This window comes from Urocitellus parryii, chromosome 1, assembly GCF_045843805.1.
Source record: "Urocitellus parryii isolate mUroPar1 chromosome 1, mUroPar1.hap1, whole genome shotgun sequence".
Lineage (NCBI taxonomy): Eukaryota > Metazoa > Chordata > Mammalia > Rodentia > Sciuridae > Urocitellus > Urocitellus parryii.
This window is the reverse complement of record NC_135531.1, coordinates 173,769,466-173,793,475: the sequence shown is the minus strand read 5'-3', so window position 1 is coordinate 173,793,475 and position 24,010 is coordinate 173,769,466. Positions and strand designations below refer to the sequence as shown.

The 24,010-nt window shown below is 36.4% G+C and overlaps 1 protein-coding gene across 1 annotated transcript in view; it reads right to left on the bottom strand.

The window, feature by feature from the left end:
- Nckap5 (NCK associated protein 5) overlaps positions 1 to 24,010 on the bottom strand; it is a 762,699-nt gene that overhangs the window by 348,049 nt on the left and 390,640 nt on the right. Inside the window, 1 exon segment of the mRNA XM_026409429.2 lies at positions 21,852 to 21,985. Coding sequence (XP_026265214.2) covers positions 21,852 to 21,985 — 134 coding nt within the window.

Below are 24,010 nucleotides of genomic sequence, written 5' to 3'. Positions count from 1 at the left end.
TGAGCCCAGACTCTAAGAGGACAGGCTGGTTTCCATGATTAAATCCTGTAATTACAAATGGCCTTCTACACATGCCCTGGTAGGTGAAGAGCAAAGGAACAAAGGAACTGAAGCTGGCAATGTGGCTCAATGTTTGAGAGCTCACTTGTACATGCATAAGGACCTGGGTGTGATCCCCAGTGCTACAAAAATAAGTGCAGAAAGAAATAAAGGAAGGAAAATGAAGAAAATGTGGTTGCTATATTTAAACTATCAGCTTAGGTTCTAGGCCTAAAGGTTTTAGTGGGTTACTTTTCCTTCCAACATGGTCACATATTGAGCTTCCACAGACATGAGAATAAAACAAAACCTGCTCATTCAGATCCGAATATTACCATCTGTGCTCTTCCCACCCATCCTCTCTCCTTATGGCTTACTCTTTCCACCCTCTTGCAGCTGTCCTCTCCTCCTTTTACTATTTTATTTAATGAAAACCACACAAAGCTAATTGTATTGAAAAGAAAAGCATTAAGTGTGGGCTATACCAGGGAATAACTTTTAGGAACGACTGATAATAAGAAAGATGGAAGGGTGATCTCTTAAGCACCGGAACTAAAAGCACCTGCTCAGTGGACAATTATTTGGGGCCTATGTGTTAGTGCTCTCTTACCCCTCTCCAGAGGGGAGACAGATGCTGTCTTACCATTCATGCAGATACTGAGTAAAGGTCACCCTGTTTTAGAAAACATGTGAAGAGTGATATCGGAGTTCGGTCACTTTTAAGTAATGACTTTCTTCTTCTGAAAGGCTGTTGAGAAGTGGTGAGGCAGAACTTGTGTGACTGTAAAAATAGCAGTTTTTAAAAATACGGTTAGATTGGACTATAGAAACAGGGAACAGAATAGTGAAAACAGCTGCTTCAGAAGTTCAAACATGTTTATTGGCTCATAAAGAGTTACAGTGAGAATGAGACTAATAGTTTATTTTAGGAGAGAAGAACTAGACATTCGAAGGTTACTCACCTTCTTATTCATGAAGCTAAAACCAAAGTGAAGGTCAGTAAAAACCAGTGATGGGGTTTCCAATGCATGACATCTCCTTTCTTTTTGAACATCACTTTCTTGTAAACCTACCTGTATGTCAGAGGAATTTTTAATCTACCCCACTTCTGCCTGAATTTAATAGTACAGAGTTGTAAAATGTCCTTTTACAATCAATAAAGCTCCCAAAACACTAGGTCAACTGTGGTCATACAAAGGCTCCCGCTACCTGTAAGCAAAGCTACATCAAACACTCTGTACTCCACAGCAGGTTCTACAAATCCTGCAGGGAAGGTGCAACCATAGCCAGGTTCCACAACTTCCCTGTCATCATCTAACCTTTATATCCTAGTTGGTCCCCAATAGGGTCTATGGATCACAATTGTGGTTGAACATTAGAAAGGAGTCTATCTACCCATGCATTCTGCCTTGCATAAAAATTGTATTAGAGGAAAACTTTAGGATAAAGAAGAAATTACAAATTGGAAATTTGAATTCTAGTTCCAAAGTAGCAGAGGAGCTCACTATTTAAAGGGGTTTTGCAATACAGTGGCACAAAATGTAAATAATATCTTAATTTAATGTTAGTCAATCCATATGTTCACTAGCTGAGTTTTAATATTCAGACTTTTATAAAATAGTGTCACATTCTGTGTGGAGTGGGGAAAATGCCCTGAGCGCCCTCCAGGTCAGTCACACTGGCCATCCCATGATGAACAGCCCCAGGCAGTTACTGAGCACCCATGAGACTTGGGTCCCAAGCCATAGTTCCTGGACATGGATATAAATAGATAAAGCCTTAGGCAAGCTCAAGTCTAGTAGGGGAAATACAGCTTTAAAAGATAAGGTAGAGCCTCATCTAATGGTTTTGTTGGTAATCATTTTACCATCTTCTTATTTTTGCCCATGTAGAAGACATATTCTTATAAGGTAGAAGATAACCTTTAAACATTATCTAGTCTATCTCCCTGACCCTAAGAAAATGATTTAATCTCTCTTGTCATTTTTTTTAAAAAATGCATCTCTTCCCAATATTTTCTAAGCTGTTTAACCAGCTTTACTATTAGGACAGAGTTATATTACTTCCAACCTAAATCTCTCATGCTGAAATTCAGGCTCCCTTTCTTCAAGAGAAGATGATGGGTATTTAATAACTCTGCTAATTTAACCTGAATATCATCTCAGCTTCCTGTTTTCTGGCATCCATGAGTTTGATTTCTAACTAACAAGGCACTGTGCACAATTCTCCTTCATGTCTGTCCTAATCAAGGGAGTCTGAAAATTGCACAGAGTAGACACTCAGAAATATCTGCAAGGACAATAGGAATTTCCAACAGGCTTGACAAGCACTGAATGATAGAAGGGAAGACTAGAGGACAGGATCCATCTTGTATATGTCAGTACATAATACCTCTCTTTTAAATTAGCCTTCCATGTACATACAAGTATTTCGCTCTTCTTTATGATTTTGATAAAACACAATCACTAACAGATTAGAGTTATTCCAATCAACTAGAAGGGAGCAAGGAAAATGGGGAGTTCCAACTCTTGCTGTGTTGAATCCTATTAACCCTCCCTTATATAAAAATGTTCTTACTATTTGAGGGAAGTTATATTATGGCCTATTGAGATTTTTTAATTAAGCATAGTGACCATGCTGTTAAACAGATTTTCATAACTTACTCATCTTGTATAACTAAAACTATATCCTTCCACCAACATCTCCCCATTTTCTCCAGCCCCTACAAACTACCAATTGTACTCTGGGCTTCTATGAGTTCAACTATTTAAGAGTAAACATACAAGTGAGATCATACAGAATTTGTCTTACTATGTGTGGTTATCAAGTGAGATCATACAGAATTTGTCTAACTGTGTGTGGTTATCTCACTTAGTATGAGGTCCTCCAGGTTCATCCATGTTGTCACAAATGGCAAAATTTCCTTCTTTAATGATTGATAATATTTCATTGTATATATATATCTCACATTTCCCTTTATTCATTCCTTTCTCAATAGACATGTTGGTTACTTGCTTATCTTGGCTATTGTAAAGAAATGATCTATGCGTTTTATCAACTCTATACTCATTCTCTTTTTCAATTCTTCCATATCTTGCCAAGGTCCACACCTGACTCTCACATTGATTTATTAAAAAAAAAAAGCCATTCCACCAAGCTCTTCATGGGATGGCATAAAAGTCCCCTACCATAGCAAAGACCTCAAATTACACAGATGTTAATCTAAACAATGGAAGTTCCCTGAGCATTACAGGATAAAAGTGCTTCATAGAATAAAGATATAATTTTCTTGGCTGTAATATTTCTGAGTTTTATAATCATTTCTTTAAACTCAGATCAGTGATGTGTGCTACAGGACTTACAGAAACAAAATTCTTCAAGTAATTTGGACATAATATATGCTACTGAAACCCATAATGTTATAAATTATCATCAGTAATAAATGAAGGAATCCGCAACTCTCAATTACATAAGTAATGCTTTCTGCAAAGAAAGTTGTAAGAATTTATCTCCCATATGCTATCAAATGTAAACAGACCTACAAAAACTGTCTGATAGTCGAGGCCCATGGATACAGGAGGTAGACAACTACTTGGTAATAAATTCATGATACAGATTTATTTTTATTTAGTTATAGGCCTTTCTTAGGATTTTAAAAAATCTATTTTTTATTTTAGCATACCGTGTATAGTACTAAAAAATTCAAACTTTTTAAAAGATATTTTCAAATAAAGCATTCTCTTCAATACAAGTGGTTAAGCAGATTGTATATTTACCAAAATTTGATTTCAATTAACCATTCTTAACAGTATCATATTTTACTGAAAAAAAGTAAAACCAAACAAATAAATGAATAAATTTTTAAGAAGTAAAGCCAAGTATTAAAACACTTCCATTCCATACTAGTAGGGAAAGTTCCAAATTGAAGCTCATAAAAAGTAACAGTGACATAAACTCAATTGTTGCACCAAGTTACCACAAGAACATGCAGAAACACAGGCATTCAAGAAAATAAATTATTCTGATTTTGCTGTTAGCTGGCACAAATTATTCATTTCCTTGGACTTCATACAAAAAGTCTTCAGAGGAAAAGGAGAAATGTGATCAAAGAGCAAAGCACATTACTCATTGTCTGCCTGCCTTGCAATAACTAGGAGTTCTGATCATTCCTCATCCCCCAACAGCCTTGCAGGATGTGTCCATGAGCCAGTCTATTACACACTTAAATTTTCTCATCCACTAACTTGCTTTATTTTGTAGGTTTCTGCGACAGTTCTCAGCAATGGTAGTATCCTGATTATTGACTCATTAAAAAAAATGCCTCCAGCTATTTGTTACTAATAAAATAGTAGAGTTTTCAGATGACTTCCTTTAGAAAGCTGATATGGGATTATTTCTAAAATAATCAAAGCTGATAAAGTATTTACACTTAGTGGGTCATAGATAAGTAGGAAGGTCTCAGGTCTAAGGGTCTGACACTGTCCATGGTGCTGGATAAGGCAGCAGACAAGAGGGCAACAGAAGCAACATGTTGGTGTGGAAGGTTCAGACAGGGTTGGGGGTCTCTTGGAGGGTCTCTCTTCCTGCTTGCATATGGCAATTCAACACCATGAATTCACACAGCATTTCTTCTGTGTGCACTTGGAGAGAGAGAGGACATTCTGGTACTTCTTCCTCTTGTTACAAGGGAACAAGTCCTATCAGACTATGCCCTGCAATTAAGACCTCCTTTAACTTTAATTATCATCCTACAGAACCTTATAGTCACCTGAGAGATTGGAGTTTCAACATGTAAATCTTGGGGAGACACAATTTAATTCATAGCACACTCTGAAAGAAAAGAAGAAGAACAAGGCCTGATCCTACCACTCTCTACTTTTATTTAACTCAGAATTATTGCTGTAGGCAAATAGCTCTTTAAAAGATCACCACACTGCTACAGAATCACCTGCCCATATACCTGTCCCAAGAAACACCTCACTAAGACTTGGCTATCTTGGCTAAAACCACACCTTGTCACTGCCACTGTATGTTTAACTGACCAGCCAGGAAATACTTTTAATGTGGGGGGAGGTACTGAATATTTAACCCAGGGGCACTCTACCATTGATTTACATCAATTCCATGACTACTTTTTTATTTTTTATTTTGAGACAGGGCCCCACTAATTTGCCCAGTTTAACCTTAAAATGTGAGATCTTCTAGCCTTGGCCTATCAAATCGCTGGGATTATGGGTTATGCATCTGGCTCAACCAGCAAATACTAGTTACCAAATGTATCTCAGAGTGAAAGTAGATACAAAAGAAGTATAATATTCACATAGTTCAGGAGAACAGAGAAAGTACCCATAGATCAACCATTGAGCTAGATCAGCCCACTGACACTGTGGGCTGAATCTAGACAGTGTGGTCTAGAATCTTTATGAGAGTTATGTGAAATTTGCACAGATTGGAGAACACTCTACAAATAGCTTTACAAATACACCTATGACCACCACCTCCCTCATATTCCTCTACCATAATTCTTAGTCAACTTTCCATTACTATAATAAAATACTTGAGATAACTGACTCATAAAGAGGAAAAGTTCATCTGGGCTCACAGTTTTAGAGGTTTTGTCCATGGTAGATTGGCCTCACTGCTTTTGAGCCTGTGGTAAGGCAGAGCATCATGGCAAACTGGGAAGTGTATCATAGATCAAAGATCTACTTACCTCATGGTGGCTGATAAGTGAAAGAGGAAATGGCTAGGATCCTGTGATCCCTTCAAGGGCACTCCCTGTGACCTACCTCTTAATGTTTCCACCACTGCCCAATAGCACCACTGGCTGGGGATTAAACTTTGAATGCATAGGCCTTTCACAGACACCCAAACCATAGCACCATGGAGATAAGTAGGGTCCCTATCACTGTGGCACAGCCCAAAGCAAATTTGACCCTGCTATTTTTTTTTGGTTCAAATTTCACTCAAGAGCCTCATTCATGTCAAGCTGGGATGAACATGTGGTCAATAGGATGCTTAAAGGAAAAATCATAAAAGAATGAACATGGTATAAAAGACTAATAAGTGGAAGATCAAATGACAGTCTAGCTTCAAGAAAAGAGGAACTTAGGAGAGTATGAGTTATAGAACCCTGACAACAGATACTCAGATTCTAAGAGAATTAATGGAGTATATGAGAGGACACTGAAACCAGTCCAGCTGTGAGAGAGGCAAAAGTTCCCACAGGTGGAGAAGGGAGGATCAGGGCAGCACAACCTGTAAAAATAGCATGAAATTTTTGAAGTTCGAAAACACACGAGATGTTAAATGAAAGTTCCAACTGGTCTTAGGATCTTAGCTCTCTGAGTATATTCACTCATCTTCAAGACAGGTATGATGCTGTTTGTTCTCCTGGTGAACTAAACGTCCAAATATGTATGCACACACCTGTGCTGGCACACAGAGTGTCTGCAAAAGTGACTGGTACATCATAAAATTCAGCATAAATATCTGCTGAAGGAGCCCATCCACAGTGTAACGAGTAGCTGTACTTCTGATGTTAACTTTCAGTTGAAACTGTCAGCCACCCCACACAAGAATGGCATTACCATCTGCAGTGAGTCTCAGAAGTATTTTAATCCCTTCCATGCCTTTGTGTAGACAGATGAGTACCAGCCATTCGGTTTAATATAAAATTATTGTCAGGACTACACTATAATTTGCTTCCTACAAATGTCCAGATGCCACTAAATTGAGCCCAAGGTCACCGGGTTAGAACAGACTGTCCTATAACTGATTGTCTTGTTTCTATTAGAGATGACCCAGGGCCAGATGTTTGCAGAGTCCACTGTGAACTTTCTGCAAACGGATGGAATAAAATTCGTCCCCAGATGATAAGCCAGAGGGCAACCGGAGCCCTTCTCCTGGCTGAATTCTGTTTCCAGCTGCTCTCTGGGATTGTACTTCCTGTTCTGGGAGATTTCCCATCAACTTGTCAGACCACTGTGTCTCTCGCTTCTCATGGTAGCATTAATGTTGTACAGCGTCTCTACCTTGGGTACTGCTCAAACAAGAATCTTCTCTTCACTGAAGAATAATTTAGAGAATTAAATTTTTAAATTTTTTTCTTGAATGCGTTTTGAGCTGGCATCAATGTGACAAATGCATGGGCAGCCAAGTTCTCTGAAGTTGCTAAAAATATCTTGAGAGCAAATTATTTTTTTTTATAAGAAAACTACAGTTCAGTTTGTATTTCTACCTGCCCCAGCGTTAATATTTGCAAAACCCACATATCAAAAGCAATTAAAAATGTCAAATCTGGTGAACAGAATTAAGTGGTTGTTTTTTTTTTTAACCTATAGATTTTTAACCCATTAGCACTGTAGGTCTCTTGAACCCAGGCACAAAATGCCAAGATCGGAGCTCTGAGATGCAGTGAATTCTACTCTTGGCTTCCTCTAGCTGCTCCATCCCACCAGGGGAGGACTCCAAAGCAACAAGTGGATCAGCCCATACATCTCTCTCTCTTTTGTGAGACTCTGGATACACTGAACCACAAACTTCCTCCAAAACAGCCCTGAGCCTGCTTGCAAATCCTGCCTAGGCTATGTGTGCAGCAAAGGTTCAAGGAGCATCCAAAGAGTGGAAGCATATGGGGGTAAAAACAAGATACAGATGGGGAACCTGGGGTTTCTGTACATGTGCACCTTGGTGGTACAGGAAGATGGAACTGAGTTCAGAGAAAGAAAGGGAACCGAACAAGAATTGGGCTGTAGGCTAAGCTAAAAACTGGTTGCTGTGGGATCACCACAAGAGGCATGTGAACTTTGAACTCAGTTTATCTACCAGGACATGAAGTTTTTTCTTTAAGCTAAGGGAGAACATGTTTTATGTGGCAATGTGCTGGCTTGATTTATGACACTTGCACATGAAGACATGTGGAATGTGGGCCACACCACTCACAAAATCTAGCCCTGGCTCCATAAATGTTAGGATGGAGCTGAATCAGAATAAATTTTAGCAAATGTAGACTTAGAAATAAGTGAAATTTTATTATGTTGTATTCATTTCTTTAGCAAAACTAAGATTATGACAAATAATCCACAAGAAAATAGCGAGTTCCTGAGACTTTTTAAAAAAAATTTCTCTTTTTTATATACTATTACAAACATCTAAAGAAAAGGAGAAGTTGTAGTATAAGAAATGCTCATATTTATCACTTAGGCTAAATATAACCTACTTGTGGCTAATCATGCATCAACATTACCCGTGACCCGTACCTCAGGTTTAAAGTAAATCACAGAAACATATCATTTACGCCATATTTATGTGAGTATAAATATTTAGAAGATTAAGATGCTTAAAATACAACCATATATTACCACACTTAAAAACATGAATCATATAAAATGTTCAGTTAGTACACAAATGTTATAAACATGATACATATTCAAGTTGTCTCAGATGTACTCTTTTTTAATTTTTTGTATAGTCTATTCAAATCAGAATCCATAAAAGTTGACATCATGTCTCTTGAGATGCTTCTTCAGATATAGATTTTTCCCTATCCCTTTTTACTTCCTTGCAACTAATTGGCAAAGAAAACAGATTGTTTGTCCTGTAGAATTGCCCATCGTATGAATTCAGCAGAAATAGTCTCACCATGTTTCCTATATATTGATCATTAGATCTATAGGCTCGATTAGATTCAGGTTCAGTTTTTGGCAAGATCACTTAATAAATAGTATAAGGTATTTCCATCAAGAGACACACAATGCAAAATGTTTTCTTATATTATTTTAGCAACCACTGATGATCACTGACTAGACACATTCTCTTATTTGGAGTCATAAACTATATCTTAATATATTCTGATTATATCACCGTTTTTTCATTTACTAGCTAAAATATCTTGTCTGAGAAACTTTTCCATCATCACCACTTTTTCATTGCTTTGACTAAAAGACCTGACAATAACAATATAGATGAGGAAAAGTTTATTTGGCTCACAGTTTCAGAGGTTCCCTTTATAGTCAGCTGACTCCATAGCTCTGGGCTTGAGATGAGGCAAACATCTTGGCAGAAGAAAGGAACTCAGATCATAGCAACCAGGAAACAGAGAGAGGGAGCTTCTCTAAGCAAGGACAAAACATTAACCCCAAGGGATACCCCCAGTGAGCTATTTCCTCCAGACCCACCATACCTGCCTATAGTTACCACTCAGTTAATCAGTGAACTAACCCACTGATTAGGTTAAAAAGTCTCATATGCTAATCATTTCATCTCTGAACCTTCTTGCATTGTCTCAAACATGAGCTTTTGGAGGACACATCTCACAGCCAAAGCATAACAATGCTTTACTCATCAGTAATAAGATGATCTTCAAGCATGAGCTAAAGTTTTGTTTTGTTTTTTTTTCTGGATGGTTCTGTATCACCATGAATGAAAATATTTCACATGCTATAACGTTCAGTACAGGTAGTATTCTTCAAGTATAAGTTGAGCCATTTTTAATAGTAGAAGGCTTCTCAAATTGGATCTCAAGTCCTTTGAACAATAGTCTCAGGTAATGATACTCAATACTCCCTCAAAACTACCACTACTAAAAACAATGACATTTTTCCTTCGTCTTTTTGTCTCTTATCACACCCATTTGTGAATGTACAAACTTTTAATATTTTAAATCACTTTAAATGATCTTTCTCTGTGTCGATTTGCAATCAACTAAATTTGCTATCAATTTTCAAAAATTAATTGTTAAGTTTCAATTATATTAAGCATGTGTATATTTCTAATAGTCAAATCCTCAAAGAACACTTATTCAGAAAAAGCTTCTATTTTCATCATCTTGCTTTTTTCTATTTAGAGATAACTATTATTTTAAGGTTTTACTTTATCCTTCCAAAAATATCTCATTCCGTATTTTTGTGTACATATATACACACATTTACCCCACCACAAATCCCACTTCCTTCTTAGGTAAAATAGGGCACAATAAATATATACTTTTTCCAATCTGATACTTTCTTGTTTTATGGAAAATTCTAAATTTTATTGTATATGAAAATAAGGAGAAAGTACTGATTGAAGTACTTTTAAAAAGGAAAAAAAACTCAATATCTTTGAAAAGCAGTGTTGTATAAAGGATAAACTCCATAAATCACTATATTAATATCTAATATTCACTCCAAATCTAACTGAAGATCAATATCTCCAATTGTTAAGAGTTCATTAATCAAGTAATTCTGGAAAAAAGGCATAGTGATATTTGAATTTAATTAATTTGAAATTTCATGTTATAGAGTTGAAACTATGTTGAAAATAGCTTCTTGTTTCTTAGGCAAAATGAGAGAATTCATCAATCACAAAGAACATATTTCAAGTAATAATAGATACACTTACAGTTTTTCAAAGACACTGAAATAAAAACTCTACTATAATAGCATATATTTAAAACACTAATACTTGATCCCACAATAAAGACTACACTCAAGCAAACACGGAACTTTCAGGATAATGCATTGATTTTTGTAGTATATAATAGGATTTGAATATATCTGAAGGGACGGGCAGACCTGAGTTAAATCCTGATTTGACCAGTTAAATGGGTTATGTGACCTTTCTCAAATTATTTAATCTTATTTTTTATTGATAAAATACATGTTAATATATCCTCAGAGGATTGTAAGCAATGATATCACATGTTTTCAGCATGCAAAAAAGAAACTGGCACACCATTTATGCCCAACAAATATACAATAGGAGTTGATATACAGTAATGGTCAAGTCCCCCGACTGAGTTCCAACACCAGCTATATACCTTCAAGTTGTATGAAGGAGGACAAGCCCGTTAACCCATAAGGGTCTCAGCTTCCTCAACTGTAAATGAGAGATTCTAAGAACCTCTTTCATGGTAGGTTGTTAGCAGAATAAATTACATGTAATATTATTATAGTACCCCAATGAGGAAGGGACATATATCCATTTCATGTCACTACTGTATTCCTGTTACCTGGCACATAATAAAGTTTTCTTAAATGTTAATAAAAGTAAATTAGATAACAATTCAAATTTCCTGTGGTCTTATGCTAAAAGGTCACTATGGAAGACACAAGTTGCTGGCTTTTCACATCTAAGAGCTCTCTCCTCACATATTTAGACTGAGCCCTTCTCCTCCCCAGATTGTATTAAGTGGTAGGTGTTCTTACCATCAGTGTAACCTCCAAGGGCCTGGACTTTCCTGAACTGGGCTTCATGTGCATCCAGGATATAATTAGAGCAATACTACTTCACTACTCAATTCTTTACTCAAGAAAGTCTACAGAGAAAGTCTAGGTCTGCAGAACCTGAAGCCATTCAAATCTATTAGAAAGACCTGTAGGATATTTCCTGATAACAAATCATGAGGCTTGGTGATTGTTTCTGAAAAAGCAATAGACTTGTAAGCAGTATGTGTGTCATACATATTGGAAGTAAACTAATGTATTGCTGCTTCACTGGGGACTCTTTTAACGATAATGTGAATTGCAGAGGGAATCAAAATCAAATCTTAAAGTGTTTCTGACATCATTGGTGACTGCTGGGCCTCAGAAAATAGTTCAGGGTAAGACTGACTTGCTTGATTGAGATATTCATAAGACCAACACCACAAGTTGGCTGGGCATTCTTTCACACCCAGGATGCAACACAATGATGCAGACCATGTCCAGAAGTCTAAGGTTGCCCAGATACAGCCTTTGAAGGATTGAGCTCCATCAATACACACTGCATCCTCTCTTCTTAAGGACCCACTTTGTGCTGTGCTTACATATGTCACACATATTGCTTCAGTTCTCTCTGCAGCCTTCCTCACCTGCACAGGCTTCAATACTCATCTCAAATGATCCCTCACTGGCTCACAGAGTTTCTTAAATGAATTTTTAACTCCAAGTCTCATAGAACACATTTAATTATATATAATAATAAATTTTTATATGTTTCTTCTTCTTTTTCTTTTTTTAAATAAAAAAAAAAACAAAGGATCCTTAGGGACAGGATCATGACTATTTCTGTGCTCTTTACCTTACTGAACAAAGAACCAAATCAACTTTGTCTTTTCTCCGATGGTCATACTTTGGTTTCAGTGGTGTCTGCATAAAAATTTAATGCAGCAATATTTTCTAATGGAAACTTTAGTTTAAATTGAATAAAGGAAAAATAAAAATACAAGAATTATTTAGCTTAACACAAGGGTCCAGGTTAGCCAAATGCCATCCAGAGTGAGAGCTTATTAATTGGTAAATTTGACCAGCAATGAAGTCCATCTGAAATAGTACTTCATTCTTTTATTTTACCATTTACTAAGTACTTACTAAGTACTAGACTAAAAGCATAAGCAGCTCTCATTATGCAAGGGAAAGAAACACAATATTCAGGTCCAGAATGCTAGCCAAAAAAAAAAAAGAAAGAAAGAAAACAGATAATTATGTGATAAACCATAGAAATTAAGTGAGGAAAGCGGAGTATTCTAAAAGGCATTAGGGAGACAGTGAATGTGGTGTATCTGTTGTTTATTTGTTGGCTAAATATATACTGTCTGAACCAACAGGGAAAGGTAAAGTTGTCCAATCTTAACTAAATCCAATGGCTATGCAGTCCTTGAAGTAAATGCAACTGTTTTGATGGTAGCCTACGGGTTTAGAAATACTGAGTCAATTATCTACACAGGTGGTTTGGTAATGCCATGTAAAATTATACTAAAAAAAGTAGAGGCCATAACTGAGGCACTAGAGACAAAAAATATTATATCATTTTATGAACTTTGACATGGGAAAATGTTGGTCCCAAAATTTTCCTGTTAGTTGGATATAATTTCATTTATACCTTTGGACTACATTTTGCTTGAGTATCATCTCAGTGGGTGAGAATAATCAAGTTTAAAATATCAGCAGCACAGCATATAAATCTGCAATTCAAGGCTAAATTCTGTGCAGAATACAAGTGCTTCATTTAAGATGCAATTTCTATCATGGATTATAAAGTAAAAAATGAGTGAATGAGGGTACAGAAGGATTGTGTCACCAGAAGTCAGAACTCCTGAGTTCTAGGAATCCTTTTAGCCAGGTCCAAAAGTATGTGACTTCATTTTTAAGTCTGTATTCTGTTTTTACTAGATGTATGATACAATATGTTCTCCCTATCATGTATTAAGCTAGAGTAAGAATCAAATGAAATAATATAGAGGATGGTTTTAGAAACAATGACAAATAAATGATGTGTAAATTACAGTTATCATTTCTGTAGCCAGGTTGATATCAATATTAATTAAAATGCTTATTAGAAAATGTAACACCTTTAACTGGTTTTAGAAATTAAATATGTGCAAGAAATTCATATTTCCATCTTAAGAAAAAAAGCATCCTGCCTCTTGCTACTAGTATGCCTGACAGGTGAAAACCTTTGGTTGGGAGAAATGTGAAGAGAATTTTGAAACACAATTTAGTGAAAACTACAACACATTTCTTCTGTCAGAACACCATAGCTTCAGCATAGCTAATTCCCTACTTTTTTCTCAGTAAACATTCTCGAAAGCTGGAGGCTGTTGGTTAGTAACAGATGTAGACATTTATAAACAAAGACAATCTTAACTGAATTATTTTTCACAAGTTAAACAAAGGATCTTAAAGAATAGTTACAAGAGTTTTGTAGTCAGCACTGAGAGACATGCTCTGTGGAAGTGCTTCTCATTGAATGCACTGTCTAGACCAGCAAGGTCATCAGAACAATAATCTATACTCCTGGGACTGCTGCCTTTGCACTTGACCCATATGCAACCATAGAGCAATGTTATCAGAGGGTCATAAAACACTCTCTGAAAGTAAACTTCACCCTATGGGAAGTAAACTTTCAATGCACCAAATTCCATTTAGTGCCCTGCAGAAAAGAATTCTGCAAAAGAGTATTCTGAAATAGACAACTCATCTTTTATAGGTGAGCACTCTATCATAGAAGCCCAGAAATGGGAAATCAGGTCTTCATCCTCCAAGGCCATCATGGTTTATAACTCTAAGAATGATGACTATTATCAAAGTTTTAAAGATCCCCAGAAATGGCCTTTCTACAATCTCCCTTGGAAGAAAATTTCTATCATAAACACACTATTCATAAAATCCTTCCTTATGCTTTCAACTTCAGGAAAATACTCATTCCTGCATTCATTCATTCATTCATCCATTCATTCTTCAACCAACAAATATTTACTGAATGCCTACTATGGCAAAGGTCTTTGACAGCAATGTCAGAGAGGTACTGGAGAGGGAGAGAGATGTTCTTTACTGCTTGAATAGAAACAACCTTTAACTATTTAGATAATCTTTAGGAGCAATGTATGAAAACACCTGCAAATTTTCAGAAAACATAAGGCCATAGAAACACACTGAACAGTTAAAAGAACAAAAATTTGACTTTAGTAATGCTACAGGTCAAATGATCTTTGTTCTTCAACAGATAAATTCAAAAGGAAGGGATAGAGAGTAACCTATAGGTGCAAAGAAACTTAAAAGATACATTCATCTTCTAAAACAAATAGGCAAGCTTAAATCAAAGTATCTAAGGATACACATATATTATGAATCTACTAAAGAAACAGGGAGGTTATTGTGTTAAAGTTATTCATTGGGTGAATGATAAGATTGGGAAGGCTCACCTGGAGGGATCTTGGGAGGTTGACAGTTTTCTTTCTTGACCTAGTGTTGGTTACAAGGGTATTCACCTAAGAATAATTCATTAAACTAAGAAGTTTTTGAGTAGTTTTGTATATGTATGTTTTTTCAAGAAATAGCTATTAATGTGCAACAACTAGAGATTTGCTGATGGGAATGCAACATGGCACAGGTATTTTGGAAGATTATTTGGCAGTTTCTTATAAAGTGAAGCTAATGCTTCCTATACAGCTCAGTAATTCCATTCTAGCTATTTACCCAAGAGACAAGGCAACACCCTGTAAGATCCAGGTGTAAATATTTATACCAACTTTAATAATACTCTCTCCAAACTGTAGGAAACCCAACTGCTCATCAACCATTGAATGGATAAACAAACAGTATTATCTATATAAGGAATATATTACTCAGCAATAAGGATGAATGAATCATTGATGTGTGGAACATCATGTTGGCTTCTCAGAAGAATCACATTAAGTGAAAGAACAAGTCTTTCTGGAAAAGACAAATCTATAGTCAGAGAATTCAGATTATTCCTTGACAGGGGATTGAGATATAGGTAGAGAACTTATCAGGAACATGGAGATAGTCCAGTGTTTTGATTATAGTGGTAGTTACATGAGAGTATATGCTTTTCAAAACTTACCACATTGTACAGTGTAAAAAACCGGTCTTTCTATAAACCTGACCAAGAAAATAAGCTTTTATTATCGAGCAGGAATAAATTTAGCTTCCAGTTGTAAAAGAGAAAAATATTCTTCTATATCCCAGACTTCCTCTCTTAAGAATATATTGGGGTGGACATAGAGACACATTAGTCCCTGAAAATATATGTACTAAAGAGACTACATCACTGGTATTTTTATGATGTCTTTATTCAAAGAAATTATTTAGAAGTGAAAACAATTATGATTATTACTAAGTTCTCTCTGTTGAGGGTTTTTCCCCAAAACCTGTTCAAATAAATCCTAAAAGAGACAGCATCAGAGCCAAGAGCAATAACGATCATGTTCACTGTAGAACATCTTAACTTCCTTTGCCAATAAAGTTCCTTAGAATTTAATTTTGGCCATCCTCAAAAGAAATTTTTCATCGGGTCTTGGCAGTTTTCTAATCTTGACTTCTTCAACAGTCAAGTAACCAAAACAGACATGGTCCATCAGCCCTACAGAGTGACACTATGGTGACAGTTGGCCCACTCCAACACTCACATGAAAGCCCGTTGTCAGAAACTTCCTAGGCCTGGCTATCACGGCATAATTATTATTTCACCCAATAAACAAAAGCACTTCATTTTCTAAGGTGCTGTCTTCAAAAGAGCATAAAAAGCATTATAAAACTATAATGCAATCCAATTTCCTCATTTTACAAATGAACAAATTGAGACCCAGAAGGGTCAAATGACTTAACCAGAGTTATTAAGCTACATATAAGTGGGACTAAAATGAGACCCTACACAAGCCACTGAACAGAACACAGCTCCTTGAAATGAAAAGGAAACTCCACTATGTATCAATATTGTGTGTCTTATCAGGAATGAATAATAATTGATACAACTTCCATGTTGTTTGCCCAACAACAAGTAGCTCTTAACAGGAATTTAAGAAGAAATGTGTGACTATGTCAACACTTTTAAGGCATAAACAGAAACACAAAGGAATAAAGGAATGTTCCATATTCGGTAAGTCAGTAGTTACCCAGGGAGCTGAAAATAGCTTTTCTTTCTAGTTCTGTACATAGTTGGTTTCACCCCTCCCCCGTGTGCTCCAGTGAGAGCTTACATGCTAGATCACTGAGATATACACTGCTGACATCAAAACATGATCTGTATCATGTTAAACAGGCATTTTTAAATATGCATTTAAAATATTTTCTTTCATCTGTTGTAATTTGAAGGAACTCTATCCTTGGACCAACACTGCTTTGCCATTTTAAACCTGGTAGATTACACAGAGTGGCAGATGAGAGGGGCCCCCATTTTTATGAAAAGTCTCAGCTAGAAATATTGCTGATGGTGTGGAAATAGCAACTCCAAATCAATAGAAAATTGCCCTCTATATTCATCAGGAGGAACAAGGCACTCAGGAGAGCCGGCCACAGAGATGAGTTAAAGTTGATGAACGATCTGAGATGGGAACAAATGTAGAAGAGGAATAAAAGAGCTGTTGATTGTCCAAAGGTCAATTGACAGCTTTTTTCATCTTGTTGTATTTCACTCCTTCTAAAGATGCAGAGAAAATGTTCTTTTAATGTACCAGACAGATATAGAGGCAGAATGGAGTACGTGGGTAGCACATTTAAGGGCATATTATCCTCTTTCACACTCACTTCTATGCCAGGTGCCTACAGCTTCAGAATGGGCAGCAGAATATGAACCCTAGGATTTCATAAAGTCTCTGAGAGCCCATAATGTGAACAGCAACCAGCAAACAAGTCAAGTGGTGAAACCATACCCGTTTATGGCTCCTTGAAGTTCAGCAGGCAGCAGACTGCACTTAAGCATAGCAATCAACTATGACAGGAGAATCCCTATTACAGTAAGCAAAGAGACAGCTCCAAGGCAGCAGATCACAGCACCAGGGGGAAGGACAGAACAGGGGCAGAGAAATCCTGGGGAAAGCCTGGAATGGACTTGGTTGATTTTTAACTATTCTGGATAATTAAGAATGACAAAACCTAATTGTTCCCCTTGCTTAGATGTACAATGCCTGGTGTATAAACGGCCCTAAAGACACCACCACCTGCCTCAGGTAGCCTTTATTAAAAGGGCTCTGTAAACAGTGGGGAGGGCTTAATTTGAAAGTATCTATTTTTTTTCCTTCTCTGCATTTACATTAAGGAATATAAAGAGTTCCTGAAACTTCGAATGTGATACAGTTTGCTAACCAAAGAGGGTTTCTCAAGTGTGGCAGCCAGGTGGCGTATCTGCCAGAACAATTCTAATTTAAAGCTTCAAATGTGTCAATCATTAATTTCTTCTGACTATTCATGCATCAGCATAATCCATTAACAAGTCTGAAATCTGGCTGTCCTGAGACTGGACAAAATTTCTCTCATTTACAGTTATGTTATAATATGGTGTTGTACATATGATTATGTATATGGTTTATATAAAATCAGTTCTTGTAGAAATGCTTAGGACTTCACAAGCCTATTTTTTTAAAAAAATAGCTATTATTGCAAGTCAACAAATCCCACCCAACTTGGAGGTGAATCTAGCTGTTGTGCAAACAGTTCATTAACTCCAATGGAATAAAGAGGCTTGGGCTAAACTCTTATTTCTTGACGCAGACCAGAAGGCAGTGACATAGCCTCAGTCTACACCACTAAGCTGGCAGGGGACACAAGCACAATTCCAACAAGCATTCAGGGTGGGAAGAGAGTTACGGAATTACAGATGATTACAAAATGAATCCCTCATAAAATATGCCCAGCCATGTATTCCTCCAGACAGCGGTTAGGCAATCACAATCACATCTGGAAAGCATCTTTAATTTATATCACCAAATAACAACAGCAGCAAGAGAAGGCCCTAATGACACCACCACCTGCCTCAGGTACCCCTTATTAAACGGGTTCTGTCAACAGTGGGGAGGGCTTAATTTGAAAGTATCTATTTTTTTTCCTTCTCTCCATTTACATTAAGGAATATAAATGGCCAGAAGAAGTTTGTTATATTTGTCTGCAACCCTCTCCATGCAGGGAATTTCTGATTTATGAATTTGAGCTGATTATGTGGCTTCTGGTTGCATATTCTTTTTTCTTTTCATTGTCCAAAGTTTGGACTATTGCTGTTCATCATACCCTAATCAGAGGTCAAGAGGGAGGAAGGCATCATGGATGGAAATTTGAGGGTGATATAAAGGGAACCGCTCACTCAAACACCTTTATGTATTTTTATCGTAAGTGACCCTATTACTCCTTAACACAGATAATCACAAATATTCAGATTTGCTGTGTGTCTTCAAGCCATCAGGCCTAGCACACAGCTGAAATATCATAAACCAGAACCTAGACTTGCTTTCTTCAATCACTCATCTTGGCATCTGAAGAACACCATCTCCCACATGCCCCTAACTGTTCAGTATCTAACTTTTTATTCAGTTCCTTCTCCATTGCCTCATATTATCTCTGAAGCTGAAATTGGAAGTCCTTAGGTGCTATATTAAAGGCTCCCCTATTTATTATGCTATCAAATATACCAAGAAACCCTTCGTACAACCAAACTCAGGCATCTGTATCTTATTGCTCTGTGGAAAAAAAAAAAAATAGAAAGTACATACAGTGGTTGACTTAAGAGCATTGGGCAATAGAAAAGTTCTTATTTCAAGTGATCCTTCAGACATAAACCTGATATTCTTACTTCATGTATTACAAAATTCATAAACTGTTTAACTTTTCAGACTTAAGTGACATAGTGGAAGTAGTAGCATTCTTAAGAATTATCCTAATTTTCATCATCTTGAACCAATGTCTATTGTATCCATCAATGTCTCCTATGAAGAGCCCTATCTGATACATTCTATTATGAACTTATTTCCATAGATAGTGTTTCTCTATTTAGGAAACAGTAGCCTTTGACTATGATATAACAATTACATACCTCTTGTGTTTTCCTTTGCAACATGTTAGCCACTCATTCTCAGAAAACCTGTTGGGCTACGTGACTATGCCTATTTGACATTCTCCTTTTGTGATCTTTATTTTCTGTTTTTATTTTTCCAGCCTTACTGTAAATCTACCTTTTATTGTAAGCCATGCCACATTCTTTGAGATAGGAGATTATGAACAATCTTAAAAGGAAACCTCAGCTCATGAACAAATTATGTCCGAATCCCAAATAATAACCCCATACCAAATGAACTGATCAACCCAGAGTAAAAGTGATAAAATTATGAATATAAAATTTTTAATTCAATGTAATAGTGTGGATTATATAAATTATATGAACATTTAAATGCTAAGCATGTCTGAGGGCATATTCTATAATACTGAAAATTTTATAAAGACTTAAATTAACAGGATTATTTAAATAAGCATTAGTAGAAATATCTTCAAAACCAAAATTTAAACTATGAAAGGCTATCAGATGTGGTTCATTAGATCTCCCCAAATTATAGTGTAATTATCTTATCTCTTATTTATGCTTATCCCCCTCCATCTTTCACTGATTTATATTAGTTGTCTAGCTGTAATTGGACTTGAACTTTTCAGTTTCAATGAAGGTTTACATAAGAAAACTGATTATACTGGGAAAAAATCCTCACAAAAGCAGTATGTAGAATCAACCACTATTTATCACACATATAATTATCTTTTCTTTCAGCTTAGGATACAATCTTGCTCTTCTATAATTCAAATCTGTATAGGATTGTCATTTGATGTACAGCAGATGACCCAGCATCATATGAAAATAATTCACTGTGCCATGTGTCTCACATCATGGAAATCAATAGCTTGAATATAGAGACATCTCAATTAGACATGGAAAAAAAAGCAAGATCTGCCTCCTCCTTTCCTGTATCATTAAAATGGCAAGTATTAAAAAAAATGATACTTCTTTTAAAGTTGGTCTGGGGGGAATCTATTATTTCCAGTTGGGACACAGATGAGCATTCCCATCAAATGGAAGAAAAACTGAGGATATAAAGTAGTGTCAGTAACAGCCTGAGAGGGATGGAGTGTAGATTTGTTACAGTATCGATTGGTGCATTTCTACAGCACCTGTGCATTATCATGATCTTGTATAGCTTAACAGGGCGTTCACTTATGATCCTGAACACAGAGAAGTCATCCACTCTTCCTGCTTTGTTCCTTAAGAAGCCCCTAAACCAGAGTCACAGCAATCATCATATTAGACACAGTGAGGTAAATAACCTGAAGGCTGAAATTTGATCTCTCTGCAACATGTGAAAAACTTAAACTACCATTATATAATTTCATAACGAGTAATCTAGAGCATCAAATACTGATCTATAATCATACAAATCCCACTGACAAGTTAAAGGCAAGATCCCTAACAGTTCGCTGGCAAAGCCTTGTAAAGCAACTGCCCAAACATGATACTGCTTGGGATAAGTCCATGTCGGAGAAGTGAAACAAATTATTTTCCTGGTTTTATAAATGGTGAAAAATAGAAATGAAAGCACATTGTCCCTCACTGGGGCCCTGTATCTGGTCTAAGGAATGTAAATGTACGAGTTTTATTTTTTTCCCATGTACCTGAATAGATTTTAACATAATGGGTTGAACTGTCACCTGGCCCCATATTAACTATAATTGCAGTTGAAAGATTCTAACTATGCCAGAATCAAATCTAAAAACAGCTCCTTTTTCAGAATCCTCCCTTCAAATTTTAGTTATATCTTTTTTTTTTTTTTTAAAGTTTTGATTCCAGGAATTTAAACCAGAGGCGCTCAATTACTGAGCCACATTCCCAGCCCTTTTTTATATTTTATTTAGAGACAGCGTCTCACAGAGTTGCTTAGGGCCTCACTATGTGGCTGAGGCTGGACCTGAACTTTCGATCCTTGTGTGACACCGCTCTCAGCTAGTTACATCTTTTTTAAAGAAAGGAATATATTGTTTTCAAAAAAAGGAATGCATTGTTTTATTTTGCTTTTTTTTCTTTAGCACACATAAATAAGTTTTTTCTTTTTCAAAACTTTTTGTTTTAGTTTTAGATGGATATACTATCTTTACTTTCTTTTATTTATTTTTATGTGGTGCTGAGGATCAAACCCAGTGCTTCACACATGCTAGGAAAACGCTCCACCACTGAGCTATGACAGCCCTAAATGAATTTTTTTTCTGAATGATTAGATCCACACTCACCTACTAGGACTGGGATGACAAGCACAATCTCATGTCTCTGACCGACCTGACACTGGACATGGTCATAGGTCACAAAGACAACACCTTTTGAGAAGCCTTTGGGGCAAAAAGCAGGCGACCAGTGTCAATATAGCCGAGACTACTTCAAGGGTAAGTGAAAAGTTTCAGAAAATTGGCCCAGATGTCATAGGATGGCTTAGTCAAAATAGAAAATCTAAAGTGTTAGGAAATCAGCTTGAGCAATGGAAACATAGCCCAAGGGTGCACAAAGGGACACCTCTCAGTCAAGAACAGTACCTGGAGAACTGCCGCTGCAGACCGCGCATCTGAACTCTGTTGCGCTCGGACTCAAGGGTCACCTCCCGCAACCGCTTCTCACTTTGAAGACGCAAGTGTCTCTCCTCTTCCAGTTCATGTATCAGCTTCTCATGCTGTGAAAGACACAGGGAAGAACTTTCAAGAATGTATTTAGGACAAAAAAATAACTAGTAATAGCTGTTGGTCCCTAAGTGCTAGCTTGAGTGTCATATGTGTTAATTTCATCCCAGTGACAACCCCATGAAATAGATTCTGTTATTTATCTATTGTGATAGACGAGGGAACCAAGGATCAGTGATATGTAAATGAAGTATCCAACTTCACAGAGACCAAAAGGTAACAGATTTTGAGTAGTGGATGATTTGATTCCAAAATTTTATGATTTCCCCTAAACCAAGTTGCTTTCTGTGAAGAATGATGACTCCAAAAGACTATCTAAAGCAAAGTAATTCAGATAGTAATTAATAGGAGCACTATACCTATTCAAAATTATTTCATGTTCTCAATCTTTGCCATATTCTTTATATTACCGTTTTCATAAAAGGACAAAAACCTTCAAGTTTACAAGATAATGAATGAGTTTTAATTTTGCCATATGAGGTTTTCAGAGATAAAAATAAGCCAAATCACCCACTGTTTTTATAATTCTAGATAAATAGATCATTTTACCAATGGAGACTATGGATCAAAAGACAGACTGACTCAGAGTAGTTGGTTCTGCAAGGGCTTAGATCCTCCTTATAAAATTGATTTAGCTATTCTCTTTTTGTTTTGTTTGGATTCTGTTATTCTTGTTGCCATTTTTAAGCATGCCATACTTATTGCTGCTACTAAATTGAGCACTTTCTATATGAATATGTAATTCTATGATAAAACCAAAGATGCATAGTTTTATTATGAGGAACATAAATTACTAACAGGAAAGAAGAGAAGCAGAGACTTCTATGTTGCCATTAATCAAATTCTATTACTCTGTCACATGGATTACTCAGGGTTAAATGCGATCCATCACATGGGGCGTACTCATAGAAAGTGACACAAAAGATGAATTTTCTTTAGTTCTAACTTATGAGGGGGAATTTGTCCTGAAGAAAATATCAGAGTCTCATCTAGAAATAAATCATTATCCTCTAAAAATGCCTACACATCCCCCTTCCTCTGCACCTTTGACCATGTCCTTGCTTCTGCTTCAAATACTCTCTACGGTCTCCATTGGAAACCAAGGGCCTCTCTAAGGCTCAGCTATAGCCACCCCTTCTGGAATTCTTCCTCACCGACCATCATTCTCTCCCTTCCTTGGATTCCAATAGCGCCTACTATACTTAACACCTTTAATGTTATGCTGTTGCTATTTTCCATATACATTTGTCATAATTTTTCAGCTGGATAAACATCTGTTGGAGATGATGAGTAGGTTGCAAGTGCAAATGCACTTTTTTACATTTAGCACACGACCTAATAGTATTACTGGAAACATTCACTTATCAATTGTGAAGCAATCTTTTTTGTTAAGTCCTTAATCAATTTTAACTCCCAAATCAGTTACTTTTATCAACATCAGAAACAAATCAAAATTTTATACTGATACTTTAGAATGTGATATTCTGAAAGCTTTGGAAAGGAAAAAAAAATGTTGGTCTTAGAAAAGAACTAGGCTAACATGGTACAAATGGCTAAAATGGCGAATTTCACATTATATACATTTTTTACCAATAAAAATACTCAGTTACTACACACAATCAACATTCTTTTCTTTGAGAACTCACTTGAGTCAGATCTGCTGTTATACTTCTCTTAAAAGTACAAATTTGTTTCAGTGCAATTGATAAATCAGGGAACAACTTGAGCATGACACAAATCTCACATTTGCTTCTGCCCAACTTCATTCGTGAGAAAAATATTGTACCCTGCTGACCCAAGTTGCATAGAAATACACAAAATACCCACATTTCAAACAGACCTCAGTCCACTGTGCACATCATGAGCCACAATCATTCTGTGCTCACTCTATGATAACTTAGCAGCTGCATGGCTTTTGACGCCCACACCCACAAGTCAACTGTATGTCTTTTTCAAGGTAAAATGTCAAATTCATTGCAGTATTTATGTATTTCTTAACCATTTAATGCATGGAAAAC